Source organism: Lottia gigantea, assembly GCF_000327385.1.
Source record: "Lottia gigantea unplaced genomic scaffold LOTGIsca_1, whole genome shotgun sequence".
NCBI lineage: Eukaryota > Metazoa > Mollusca > Gastropoda > Lottiidae > Lottia > Lottia gigantea.
The window spans coordinates 1470545-1484351 of NW_008706746.1; the positions used below are offsets into that span (position 1 = coordinate 1470545).

General features: G+C 34.8%; 1 protein-coding gene across 1 annotated transcript; it reads right to left on the reverse strand.

Moving 5' to 3' along the window:
- Positions 1–722: 722 nt before the first annotated feature.
- Positions 723–2765, reverse strand: LOTGIDRAFT_208084 (hypothetical protein; the record flags this gene model as incomplete). The annotated part of the gene is made up of 1 exon (XM_009045447.1): positions 723–2765. One exon carries the CDS (start codon positions 2763–2765, stop codon positions 723–725), a length of 2043 nt encoding a protein of 680 aa, XP_009043695.1.
- Positions 2766–13807: the final 11042 nt, after the last annotated feature.

Below are 13807 nucleotides of genomic sequence, written 5' to 3' on the forward strand. Positions count from 1 at the left end.
ATAGCTTGCCAGGCAAGGTAATACACGCCCACTGTCAGCTTTGATTTTAAATAAATATTTGGCAGTATAGTACAGTATGAAATATTCAACCTTCAGACATACACTTCTTTTGAACGAATAATATTACCAAGTTTCATCAAAATCTGTCTAGAACTGGGCCTTCTAGAGAGTTTATAGGCTAAAACTTAAAAAAACTTGTTTTTAAGAACAAGGGCAATAACATTTTTCGATTTTTCTGATTTTCGTCAAGGTTCATCTTTGGGTGATTACATACACTCACACCTAGTTTGGTAAAAATCTGTCAATAATTAACCCTACAAAATCCATCAAGAATTGTGTCTTCTAGAGTGTTTACGCGCTACAAATTCATCGCATTTTCAAGAACAAGGGCAATTACTCATACCAATTATTTTTCAATTTTTCTGATTTTCGATAAGGTTTATCCTTAGGTGATTACAAACAACCATACTAACTTTCGTCGAAGAATTGTGCCTTGTAGAGTGTTTACGGGCAACTGTGGACAGACGGACCGACGGACAGACATGGGTGACGACAATATACGCCCCAATTTCATGAGGGCGTATAAAAATAGTCTTAAATACATCCAATTTTGTCTAAGAGATTCCCTAGGGAATTAGAACTAATTCTAAACCCTATAGTAAAACATTGACGATCCAACTCTTTTCATATATTAATTTTTAAATAAAATGTATTTTCCCTGATCATTGTGCTAGTAAAAAATATTTCGGTGTATTCATATGGAACCTATGCACCTTTTTCGATATATGAGTAGGATAGTGTTTTCCGAAATATGGATTGAACAAATTTGACTTGGGTGGAATATCGGGATTAGATGTAACAATGTCGTGGTCTTTAAAGTTGTTAACATCTCTTGGTATCTTGAATTTAGCCATTTGTAATTCAGTATCACTAAGACCACCGTGGGTGATTCTTGCGTAACCTAATCGAATCAGATTTCGGTAAAATATATATTCACAAAATCTCTTTTCATCGGTCTTATCGATGTCTTTCATCTCTCCAAAGTTAATGAATCTTTTGTAACTTTGACTATTAGGAGTTGAAGTGACATAGGCCATAAAAACTACTGGATTTTCAGCGGCTTTACATTCTTTGGCTAAATAGTCTGATTGAAGATTGCGATCCAGCTTATCCCTATCATTACCCATGTGACTAACAATAAAGTCTACCTCAAATCCTGTAATATTGATAGTAGCAGTTATAGCAGGGGCAAGCTCTCCGTGTGGTGAAGGAAGTAGGTGATGATGAGATTTAACAATTGGATATTTTGAAAGAATCAGATTCCCCCAGGTGTGGTCTCGGGTAGAAGGACCAAAATCTGAATACATCCCAAGATGTTCTCCGATCCATGAAGCAATATCATTATTTCCTAGAAACGGCTTTGAGGCATCACTCTCTAAAAGTGTTACCACGTCTGCCCCAGTTTCATTCAACAACTTTGATGCTCTTTCTAAACTTGGCCAGCCTTCATTATCATAGCCGAAATGATAAGTCCATATTGCTGATGAGAAAGTAGAGGTAGGTTTTACATTTGACATTTTCTTTGAAAATTGTGCTTGTCTGTATCCAATGCCGGCTGCACCAATGACTACGATAATGAACAGCCAAGCCGTGTAGAAATTGTAGTTTGATCCAATCAGATCTGATGGATTGTAAGATCTGTTATCAGCAACATAAACCAAAAAAATTGTGATTAGCACTATACAAATCAATATATCAGATCTCTCACGAGTGTACGTACCTCCTGGCACAAAATTAAACGCAACAGTCCATACTGAAAATAGAATTTCTGCAATGTATGTGGCCATGGTAACAACTGTTGTCCTTGCAGGTGGACATCTTGAATAATAGTTAATGAATTTTGGCCACAAAGAGGACAGAAACACTGCAAATAAAAGTCCGCTTCCCAGGCCTTTGAAAGTTGGAAAATAGTATAGACCAGAAAGCGAAGCTGCTCCAAACAAAAACCAATAGTAACTGTTAGTTATTCGTGGAATAAGAGAAATAAGTACTCCGGTAAAGATGGCTAATAAAATTGCAGCACCCCATGGGAGGGGGTTAGGACCAGAGTCTGGATATCCTTTAACAACCCATCTCGTTATCACAGATACTTCACCAAAACACCAATGAGTAGCAAACAACAAACTGCCAGTTCCTAGACCAATGCAAAACCAATTAGGACGGACAGTACTAGTAATAGCCATCTTCTTCTCTTGTTGCACATCACTGTTAAACAGATAATCTAATGTTGCTGCTACGCCTAGTGCTATGACAACACTATTGGTCATGTCAGACCACCATGTTGGAATAAATGTTGTAAACCAAATTCTTCCACTCAATAAAGCAAAATAACCAAAGATCAAACTTCGAAAATATGATTGACGTATAAATAAGTTTGGGTGGCAAAGGCATATGGCAAAGATGACCATGGAAACACCAGCCCCTGTCGCTAATATGATCAAGCGGCGGAGTGTTGTTGCAGCTTGAAATGAGGACAAACAACCCACAACGACCAACTTCAAAATCATTATCATCCATCTTGTTTGAAATAAACGCAGAACTTTTGGTATTCCACAAATTATAGGCATGAACCAAAATCCCGCGAAAGCTTCATATCCAGAAATTTCTAATTCATTTAATGGAAAAAACCATATCAATGGACTCAATGCTTGAAAAACACTCCAGAATATAAATCCATCTATGGTTTCTTGAATAAAAGATCTCATCTTGCATCAACCTATAAAAAAAAAGATCTATATTAGACAACTCGGGGAACAGCTCACAAAATTTGGTGGCAGTCTAAACTTCAAAGATAGTCTGCCAGGCAAGGTAATATACGCACACTTGCAGCTTTGATCTGAAATAAAAATATTTAGCAGTACAGTAACAATCACCAGTATGGAATATTCAACCTTCAGTCATACATTTCTTTTGAGGGGGGGAGGGGGGGGGGGTGGGGCGGGGGGGTGGGTATAATATTACCAAGTTTCGTCAAAATCTGTCAATATTACAGGCTAAAACTTGAACGCGTTTTTAAGAACAAGTGCAATAACTCATACCAAATATTTCCCGATTCTTCTGATTTTCGATAGGCTTCTTCCTTGGTTGACAACAAACAATCATACCAAGTTTCGTCAAAATCCATAAATGATTTTGCCTTCTAGAGTGTTTATGGGATAAAAATTGGACGCATTTTCAAGAACAAGGGCAATTACTCATACTTAATATTTTTCTTATTTTCAATAGGGTTCATCCTTGTGTGATAACAAACTTTCGTCAAAATCTGTCAATAATTTTACCTACTAGAAATGAAATGAATGAAGTTTTATGTCCTACTTTTCTGCACCATGTGGGCACCATGAAGACGGGCAACACCATGCAGGGTGCAATGAGGGAAATTTTGCCAGGACAGCGACATTAGCCTGCTCTTTTTCGATTTCCAACTGTCAAGGGATCTTTAGCGTACACAGCCTGTAGCACACAGGGCCTAGGTTTATTGTCCCATCCGAATGACTAGGCGCTTTTTCCATGTCGGCCTCTCTTACCTGCATCACTGACAGGGGAAAACCAGGTTGAAAAATCCGAAGGTATTATCTCGACCTATGCCGGGATTGAACCCTGGACTTTCAGGTTAGCGAGCAAGCGTCTAACTCACTGAGCCGTCGCGGCTCCTACTAGAGCGTTAATTGAACGCATTTTCAAGAACAAGGGCAATAAGTCTAATTACTAATTATTTTCGATGTTTTGATTTTCAATAAGGTTAATCCTTGGGTGATAGCAAACACACCAAGTTTCATAAAAAAAATCGTCAAGAATTGTTTACAAGCATTTCAAGAACAAGGGCAATAACTCATACTAAATATTTTTTGATTCTTCTGATTTTCAATAGGGTTTATCCTTGGGGGATTAGAAGAATTATACCTAGTTTTGTCAAGAATTGCGCCTTCTAGAGTTTTTATGAGCAATTGTGGACTGAAGGACATAGGTGAAGACAATAAACGCCCCCCCCATTTCATGTGGGAGTAAAAAAATGAAAGATGCATAAATGAATTAAAGATAGTTTGTTAGGCAAGGTAACTAAATCAATTTTAATAACCCAAATAAAACAAAATTATCAAAATCAGACTGCTGTCATGTCTTGAATTTTTAGAGATATTTTATAAGTCAAAGAAATACCTCAAAAACAGGTAATCAAATTATTATCACATTCAAACAAGAACAAGGCCTCATCAACATACACCTTATGATGCAGAAGCTAAAGGTGTCTATAATGTCTGTATCATAACTAACTTATACTACAAACCAGGGTATCCTTTCATAAAGCTTTTGTGATTTCACCTAAGTTGTCACACATATTTTAAGTATGTGATGTTTCACAAAATTCTCCTTAGTTTTTACATTTTAGATATCCAAAGGCTTTTTAATGGGAATTTACCCACAATATGGTATTTCACAAGGTTAGTATCATGTCTTACAACTCCTTCCACTTGACAGAAAATGGAGATGTTTTTAAAATGAATTGTATAAAGGATTTTGTTCATCGACTGCTCTAAAGCTTATGAATTTTAGCTTTATATTTGTTATTAGAATCAAGTTTATATGGCTCTATATTTAACATACCAGAAAGCCTATATGAAACTGTTAAAGGTAGAATAAAGTCTAATGATAAATTATCAACTAGTTTTAATGTATGGTAGAAAAAGCTGTATTTTAAGTTTCTGGCAGTTTATGTAATCGAATTGGTAGAGAAACTCAGATCATCTGATCTGATATAGACATTTGTTAACAATGTATAGAAGATAATTTTCTTTTAGCTGATGATCTGAGTTGCTAGCAGTCTCTGTTAATGAACTTAATGTTAATGAAATGTTAAATCAAAGCTATTTTATTTTTTAAAAAGGGAGATAACGTCCCAAAAGATGAGCACTGGTTTTAACAGGGATAACCTGTTAGCTATTAGAAGTAGTTAAGTATAATATTCTCCTGTAAAATCAAATGGAATGAATGTTGTAAATTCATAGCACAACAAACAACTAAAAAGCCCTTAATATGGTAAAACATTGTCTGGACATAGGAAATAGAGATGTGAATGCAGCATTCCAAATGTTTTATGTATTTTATTAAAATTAATATTAAAATTTTAGATATGTTGCAAACAAGATTCCCAAAACACTGCTACGATGTTGTTAAAGCTACAAGGCAATACTGGTTGTTGTCACTGGGTCAGTAATGTCAAAAGTTTTCTATTTAAATTAAACTCTGTTTTGTTAAATAAATGAGCGCTTAAAGATGTACTTCAACAAACATTAATGATGGATATTGATGTACAAAACACAAGCTTGTAAATTGGATGTTATAAATACAGATTTTATTCTCTGTTAGATATAGCATTAAGTGTAAAACCATATGAATTAGAGTTAAACATATAATTAAAGGGACAGGTGTGTCATTTTGGGGGTTGAATTCAGTCTTGAAAGTATGATTGGTCAAAAAACTGACCTACCTGTCCCTTTATGATCTTATGCCCCCTCTTAAATGTTCAACCCATGATCTTGAGGTTGAATTAGTGTGACAAAAATGACTTTGGTTTAAGTGATGGACTAGTACTCAAGGTCCTGAGATTATTTTAAAACTATGATCACCTGGTAACAAAACACATAATTTAGATTTCCTAGGTTAAAATATATTTTAAAGTAAGCTTACCTTTTACTAGTCAAATTCGTAGGAGGTAAGTACTAACCTAACCTAAATGTGCACCTGTTCAATATATATATATATATATATATATATATATATATATATATAGTAATATGTAGATCAATGACACTGTTAGAGATAGTTAATATTTACAGCCAACATGTTCCAATTCCATATTTTCAAAGCATAGCAACAATACAGTAAACAACCATATGTCATGATATTGTCTTAGGGAGATGTGTTATGATCAAAGAGTTAAAAATAGAACTTAATTCTTATTATATAACTCTATGGTTATGATGGACTTACATTAATGAAATGAAGAAAATAAACAAAATGTTTCACTTTAAAAGATTGTAAATATATCAAACTAAACCATTTAATTTAGGCTAGAGATTTCTCAATGAAATATTTCTCTTTTATCCCCATTAGTAAGCTGTTTTGCTTGGACATTTTGTAGAAAGGAAAGACCATAAAGTTGGTGGTTATACCATTTGCACATATCTATACATGGCCCAATTGTTTGACAAACTATCACTAACTCAATCTTAGCTTTGTTCAATTCACAAAATAGACTAGAGATATTGTGGGTACACTTGATATATGGATAGAGGCTATACTCTCAAATATCATATGATACTCTATAGATAGCTTAGATTGTATGATTGAATGGAGTAGCTTATCATGTTAGCCTTACCCTGAAAACTATGACTATAGTATATTCTATTTTAATAAAAATGAACCCTGATTGAAATATATCACAAGTCCCTGACTATTGACTTAACAAATTATTATCAAATATTAGCTATAAACATTAGAATTTTTTTTTAATCCTTTGGAAAAACTTAAAATAAATAAATTTTATGAAAAAAAAACAACCCCAAAAGTCTGTTGACCTAATTGATCAGTTTTATTTCAACTTTGTAAAGTTATGTATCTGGTTCCCCCAAAGGATTGCATAGTTAAGTCCAGACCTAGCTAAAATAAACTTTAAAGGTACCTTGCCAGGCAAAGATACATATGCCCAGTATATTTGGCAGTAGGAGTATATATTCAGTCATACACTTTTTTCAAACTTTTTGGGGTGGTAATGAACAATATTACCCAGTTTTGTCATCAAGCAAGAATTGTGCCTTATAAAGCAGTGGTTTTCAACCTGTTTTTGTATGTGTATGATCATATGAAAATATGAAATTTACTTTCTTCTAATGAAATGCATCATTAACAAGAGGTAACGGGTTTGAAAAATCACAAGGTATTATCTTTTCGTATGCTAGAATTATACCCTGGACCCTCAAGTTACTGAGCAAGGGTCTTACTCACTGAGCTGGCTCATGAATTTCAGAATAAGTTAAATACAAGTGTAGAATACAGGTTTAACCTCAGTAGTGATAGTTAGTATTACAAGAATAAGAAATGAAAATGGAATGAATGGAGTTTTACACCAATTTCTGCACCATGTGGGCTAGTGAAAACACACAGAACAGTGGCATTAGACTGCTCTTTTCCAATTTCCAACTGATACTGGCACAGTCTGTAGCAGACGGGGCCTCAGTTTTTTGTCCCATCCGAACAAATAAACATTTTTTCCTTGTCAGCCCATGTTACCTGCCTCAATGACCGCGGGAGACCGAGTTGAAAAAAAGAATTATCTCGACCAATATCGAGATTGAACCCTGGACTTTCAGGTTAACAAATGAAATGAATGCAGTTTGACATCCTATTTTTCTGCACCATATGGGCTAATGAATACAAGCAATGCAATTCAGGGTGCAATCAGGGAAATTTTGTCAACTGATGAGTAATCTTTAAACTAGCACAGAGGGCCTCGGTTTTTTGAAAAAACCTAAGGTATTATCTCGACATATGCTGGGATTGAACACTGGACCTTCAGGTTAGCGAGCAACAGGTCAGGTCTATCTCACTGAGCCACCGCGGTTCCCTACAAGAATATAAGAATAATAATAAGGATAATAATTGATCTGTAATTCTTTCTCACAGAAATCAATAAATCTATCAAATATTTAACAAAAATCGATCATAAAAATATCACCATCACCTACATTAATACGATCTATAAGATAAATAAATCACTTTTTTTGAAAAATAAAAGTCAGGTTGATCTCATAAACACAGTAAACCTTATTTTATGTCAAAGCAAGCAGGCTGGTACAAGATAAATAGCTCTTAATTATGATAGTTATACTATACTTTATACTTCTCACACCTGACTTGTCTCCTGCTGAAACATTATTATTTAGCTAACATTATATTAATTTGCATACAGGGTACTGTGGGAGTTATAACTATACAAATCTTATTGTTGGCCAGTGGCGTGGTGGCTCCAAATTGACCAGAGGGGCAGAAATTGTTTTGCCTCCCCCTATGCAACTGTGCCTTTTGTACAATCAGATACAAATAAGACTTTGAAACACATGTTAGATAATACAAAACTTATACTACTTTTTCTAGCTAAAATAAATTGATTCTTAATAAAAGCATAGAATCAGAATATCGTTCAGTTCAGTGTTGGAATAATTGCTTTTGACCTTTCTGGAAAGGAGTCCTTACTGAGCTGCTATGACTACGGAAAATCATCTTAAGAGCATGTTAAGGTCGCCATGCCTGAAGCTTGGTATAAGCGTGAAAGGAGAGTCAGATACCATACGGTTTGCGCCATCCTCACCAATATTCGCCGTTTAGATCTCTAGGGAATCGAGATGTATTTAGACAAGCTTCATAACATCTCCATACATGCAAAAAAAATATCAATTACTTTATTGCAGTGACCGGCAAATGTGTCGCTCATATGTCATCAGCAGCAGTCCCTTAGGCTTAGGGCCTTAGCAGTCTTCCACCATGGAGGGTAAATAAACGCAAAATCCAAACAACATATTGGCGAAACATTAGAGGCAGCTATTGAACTTATCACATGAGGAAGTACATCAATCATAAGTGAAGAAGTATTTCATAATGAAAAGTGGTATCAGATGTCTAGGAGAGGAAGCATACCCTGTCTGGCGCCACATCCGTCAAAGCTGCTCAGGAAGTATTCGAGATTTGACTTGCTTTAGGGCAGAAAAGATGCGTTCAGCTGTTGAAGGGCTTCCTGGTCACTAGTTGACATATGTCTGTGTGTTCAGGGTCTTCATCTATTTCAATACTTTCAACTTCATCTGCATAAAGATGATGGTAAATTGACAAAGTTCTGCTTTATCTTGGGAAATGCTCCTGCATAACTCAAAAGTTCTGCTACACAGCGTACCAAAATCAAACTAGATGTTCTGTTGAAAAAGAGCAAATTCTGCAGATTTCTGTTAATTAAATTATGGATATACTATCAAAAAAAACCAAAATCATAGCCTACAAATGTAGTTCTATACACGAGTCATGAAATTTTCAAGAATGAAAGTACACAAATGTATATTCACCTTTTGAAGACTGGGAAGAAAAATATGACTGATCACTGTTTATATAACATTCCGAATATCTAAAATCATAAGAAGAGAGGGGATCCAATGTCCCAATTGCGGACTATTGCTGACAAGTGTTAAAAAAGGGCTTGAAGAATTGGGCGCTCCTTCATTTTCCACCAGTGACCATGCCACTGCTGTTGGCATAATTTCAAAACAGTAAACTTATTTGATGTCATAACAAGCAGGCTGGTAGGTAAATAGCTCTTTAATTATGATAGTTATATACTTCATTCTTTTCACACTGGACTCGTCTTCTGCTAAAACATTATTTTGTTTAGTGTGTAAAGAGTGCTGTGGGAGTTAGGGCTAAACTAATCTTACTATTGACATAATTTCAACACAGTAAATTTTATTAGGTCAACTGGTACAAGATTAATGTCACCTGAGACAGTTAACAAGGTAACAGATGGTCCGAAATGAAAACTGTCATTGAAAGAAACCTTTGTTTTATTACTTAAGGGAAATAACCACTTTCACATGATTTGGGGTCCTTCCTTTCAGCTAAAAGTTGATTTTATGTCGTTTAGATTTGTTTTAATGTTTTGACATGTCATGAAAATGTGATATTTCAAACCTTCAACATATAAGATTAAGATAGCTTGCTAGGCAAAGTAACATACGCCCACTGGCAGCTGTCAGAAATGATAAAACAGTTTTTAGTTCGAATTTTCTCATATTAAAAAAGTTTTATTAGTTTGAATTCAATGATATATATTTTACTTCCAGTTATTTATGCGGAGTAATTCCACAAAATTTTAAAAATAATTATCATTAACCTAAATACATCAAATTATTAAATCACACAGCTCTAACATAAAGGGCAAAAAATTATTAAGAGTGAAATCGTTGAAAATTTAAACTTGCCCAAGATCTCATCAATATATATCATCACATCAATGTTCATTAAACCAGTTAAAAACTGTAGTCTCTATTGTGTTCACAAACAAGTTTTGACGAGTTTTTCCCAAGTCAAGGGCAATAACTCAAAAACCGTTCATAGAAAAATTGTCAAATTTGAACTTGACCAAGATTTCATCATTATCACATCAAGTTTCATTAAAGAAATGTTGACGGACCAACCCTCAAGGTTGACAGCAATGTACGTCCACATTTCCATGTGGGCGTATAAAAAACAGATGAATGAATCAGTCTCCATAAATCCAACATATAGGAAGACAATTATAATGCGAAGAATCTAATATTTTGATTTTTAATTGTTGTATATTCGTTTTGATGGTAACCATGGAAAATTTGAGAGAAAATGGAAAAAATTGTACCGGGACCAAACTAAATGGAATTTTCTAAACCAGTGCGGATTTTTCTTGTCAACTGAACTTTCAGCGAAAACTAGCCAGATACAAAAATTCTTACGCTTATTTCCTTTCTATAAGCTTATTGTTTATACTGTACCGGTATATATAAAAGAATTATCTGCATTCTGGACCCAAAGTAATCATAATCATTAATTAAATTATCATTATTTATAAAATAACAACTAACCGTTGGGTTGAGCAACAGTTCAAGCAACCTATAGATTTCACCGTATCGTTTGATTATCATCCAGCTCGAAACACAGTGTCAGGTGATTTGTTTTTCAAATACCACTTACGAATTATTATTTTTAATTTTTTGATTCAGCATCCCTTTCTGTGACATAGTTTCGTTTATTACTGCTTTCAAAAGCTACACTAACTCAGTTCAGTGAACACTGTGTCCCAACAAACAAAATTGCCATGCTTTTGTCTGAATCCAAATCTCTTGTTTAGTGCAATGACTTAAATTAATCAGAAATTTCTTTTCGTTTCTATAAATAACTTTTACTAAATCGCTAATATCTTGAGTACCAAAAGGTGAAGTTCGAAAAATTTCACACACGCATTTTTTTCTTATTTTTTGAACAGGCCTGTTCGTGTTATGATTTTCTCTTGAAAGCTAGCCCAGTCAACGCCCTGAATTACTTTAGGCACACTTCTTTAAGGGCCTCTGTCGTTTTGGCACTGCGTTATCTGGGCCAAGTGATTTAAGCACACCTTCAATTAAGCATTTAATATATGCTCCACATTTCATGTAGATCTTTGAATGGTCGTGGCTCCACTCTTCAGATCCACCTCCACAGCGACCCTTTCATGAGACTAAGAGGTGACAAGCACTGTTGACATAATTTTGTAATGCGAAAATCATTTCACAAGACCCAAAATTAAAACTCTGAGTTGTAAAAATTTGTACAAACAGAACAATTCCATCAATCAAAAAAACTTGTTCAAAGAATGGGAAAATGCCAGAGGCAGATTTATTGTATTTATCAAGGAATTCTCCATAACAACCATAATCTTTCCTACATATGAAGTTTATGTGTCAAGTAACCTGTCAAGTAACCTGTCAAGTAACCTGTCAAGTATTCATTCAGATATTTTGAGCAACTGGAAATTGCTCAAAAAAAGTACTTGCCAGTGGTTATTCCACCCCTGCTCATCACTATTGGAAGGCTACAGGGTAGAGAGGAGAGAAAACTCAAGAAAAAAAAAAAGTATTTACAAAGTCAAACTTGAAAACAAGGCCTCGACTTTACAAAGTCATATTATAACATTACACAATTACAAAATAAACGTTCCTAAAATCAAAAAGTCACTGTACTGATATTGATAGTTTACTTTTCAAACTTTATTTCACATCAGACACCATTCAAACTTCCCTTTACGAAAATGAATTCTTAACTTTACATTATTGACAATATCAACTATGTCTTCTTGACTTTGCATTCGTGAAAGATGTAAGTTCGATCACTGTATTCTTGAGAGATGTAAAGTCAACTTCCGCATTCTTGAACGTTAACCATATAAGGTAACGTAACCTACTTCATTTACATAATCCGGAAATTCACAGAAAGTAACGGAAATATAAATCAATAATTGCTCCTTATCAAAGGAATTTAACTCTTATAAGCCTCAAAACCGGATGTTCAAATGCGGCATTGGTCAATTGACACTTCGTCATTACTTCAGTGGCCGGCCAATTTTTGTGGCCGATGGATACACTAATTTTTTTGGATTGATTGTAATTGTTGTAATTAAATCAAAAAACCAAAAATTTGTTATTCATTTGTTATTCAAATAAAACCTCAAAAAAGTCGTGTAATGAATAGAATCATTACATAGTTATCAACATTTCTTTGGCCAGTGACGAATATCAAATATGGATATTGAAAAATAGCCAATTTTGTCCAATGGTCTCCTTTGGAATTATGAATGCAATTGTTGGTGCCATTGAGGTCCTGAGATGTCAATCTAACATATTAAGGTGTACAATGGGGAGAAATGCTTTTTATTCGTAAAATCGCTATAATATAATATGGCCAGTGACGAATATTCAATATGGCGGACTGGCCAGTCAAAGACAAAGCCCCTACAAAGTTAGGCATGAAAGTATCCTTATGTTGGAATTTTAGCGATATTCACAGGTCTGAAGGCACTATGTTATTGAGTTTGAGCCAATTCCATCCAAAATCTACCCCACCCCAATTACTGTGAACTGTGCAAAAATTGGCCATGTAGGGGCTTCGTCTTTGACTGGCCAGTCCGCCATATGGGATATTCGTCACTGGCCATATTTGAGAAATTATAGGAATAAAAAGCATTTCTCCCCATTGTACACCTAAATATGTTAGATTGGCATCTCAGGACCTCATTGGCACAAAAAAAGGCATTCATAATTCCATAGCAAAACATAGGAAAAATTGGCCATATTTCAAAAATTCTTCATGTAGGGGCTTCGTCATTGACTGGCCAGTGACAGAGTTAGGCATGAAAATACATTTATGTTGGAATTTTGGAGATATTCACAGGTCTGAAGGCACTATGTTATTGAGTTTGTGCCAATTCCATCCAAAAATCTGCCCCATCCCCATGTATGTGAACTGTGCGAAAATTGGCCATGTAGGGTCTTCTTCTTTGACTGGCCAGTCCGCCAAATTGGATATTCGTCACTGGCCATATTTTAGCGATTATAGGATAAAAAGCATTTCTCCCCATTGTACACCTTAATATGTTAGATTGGCATCTCAGGACCTCAATGGCACCAACAATTGCATTCATAATTCAAATTGGCCATTTTTCAATATCCATATTGGATATCCATCACTGGCCAAAGAAATGTTGAGAACTATGTAATGATTCTATTCATTACACGACTTTTTAGAGGTTTTATAAGAAATGAATTACAAATTTTTGGTTTTTTGATTTAATTACAACAATTACAATCAATCCAAAAAATTAGTGTATCCATCGGCCACAAAAATTGGCCGGCCACTGAAGTATTGACGAAGTGTCAATTGACCAATGCCGCATTTGAACATCCGGTTTTGAGGCTTATTTAGTGTTAAATCCCTTTGACAACGAGCAATTATTGATTTATATTTCCGTTAGTTTCCGTGAATTTCCGGATTATGTAAATGAAGTAGGTCACGTTACCTTATATGGTTAACGTTCAAGAATGCAGAAGTTGACTTTACAACTCTCAAGAATACAGTGGTCGAACTTACATCTTTCACGAAAGTCAAGAAGACATAGTTGATATTGTCAATAATGTAAAGTTTAGAA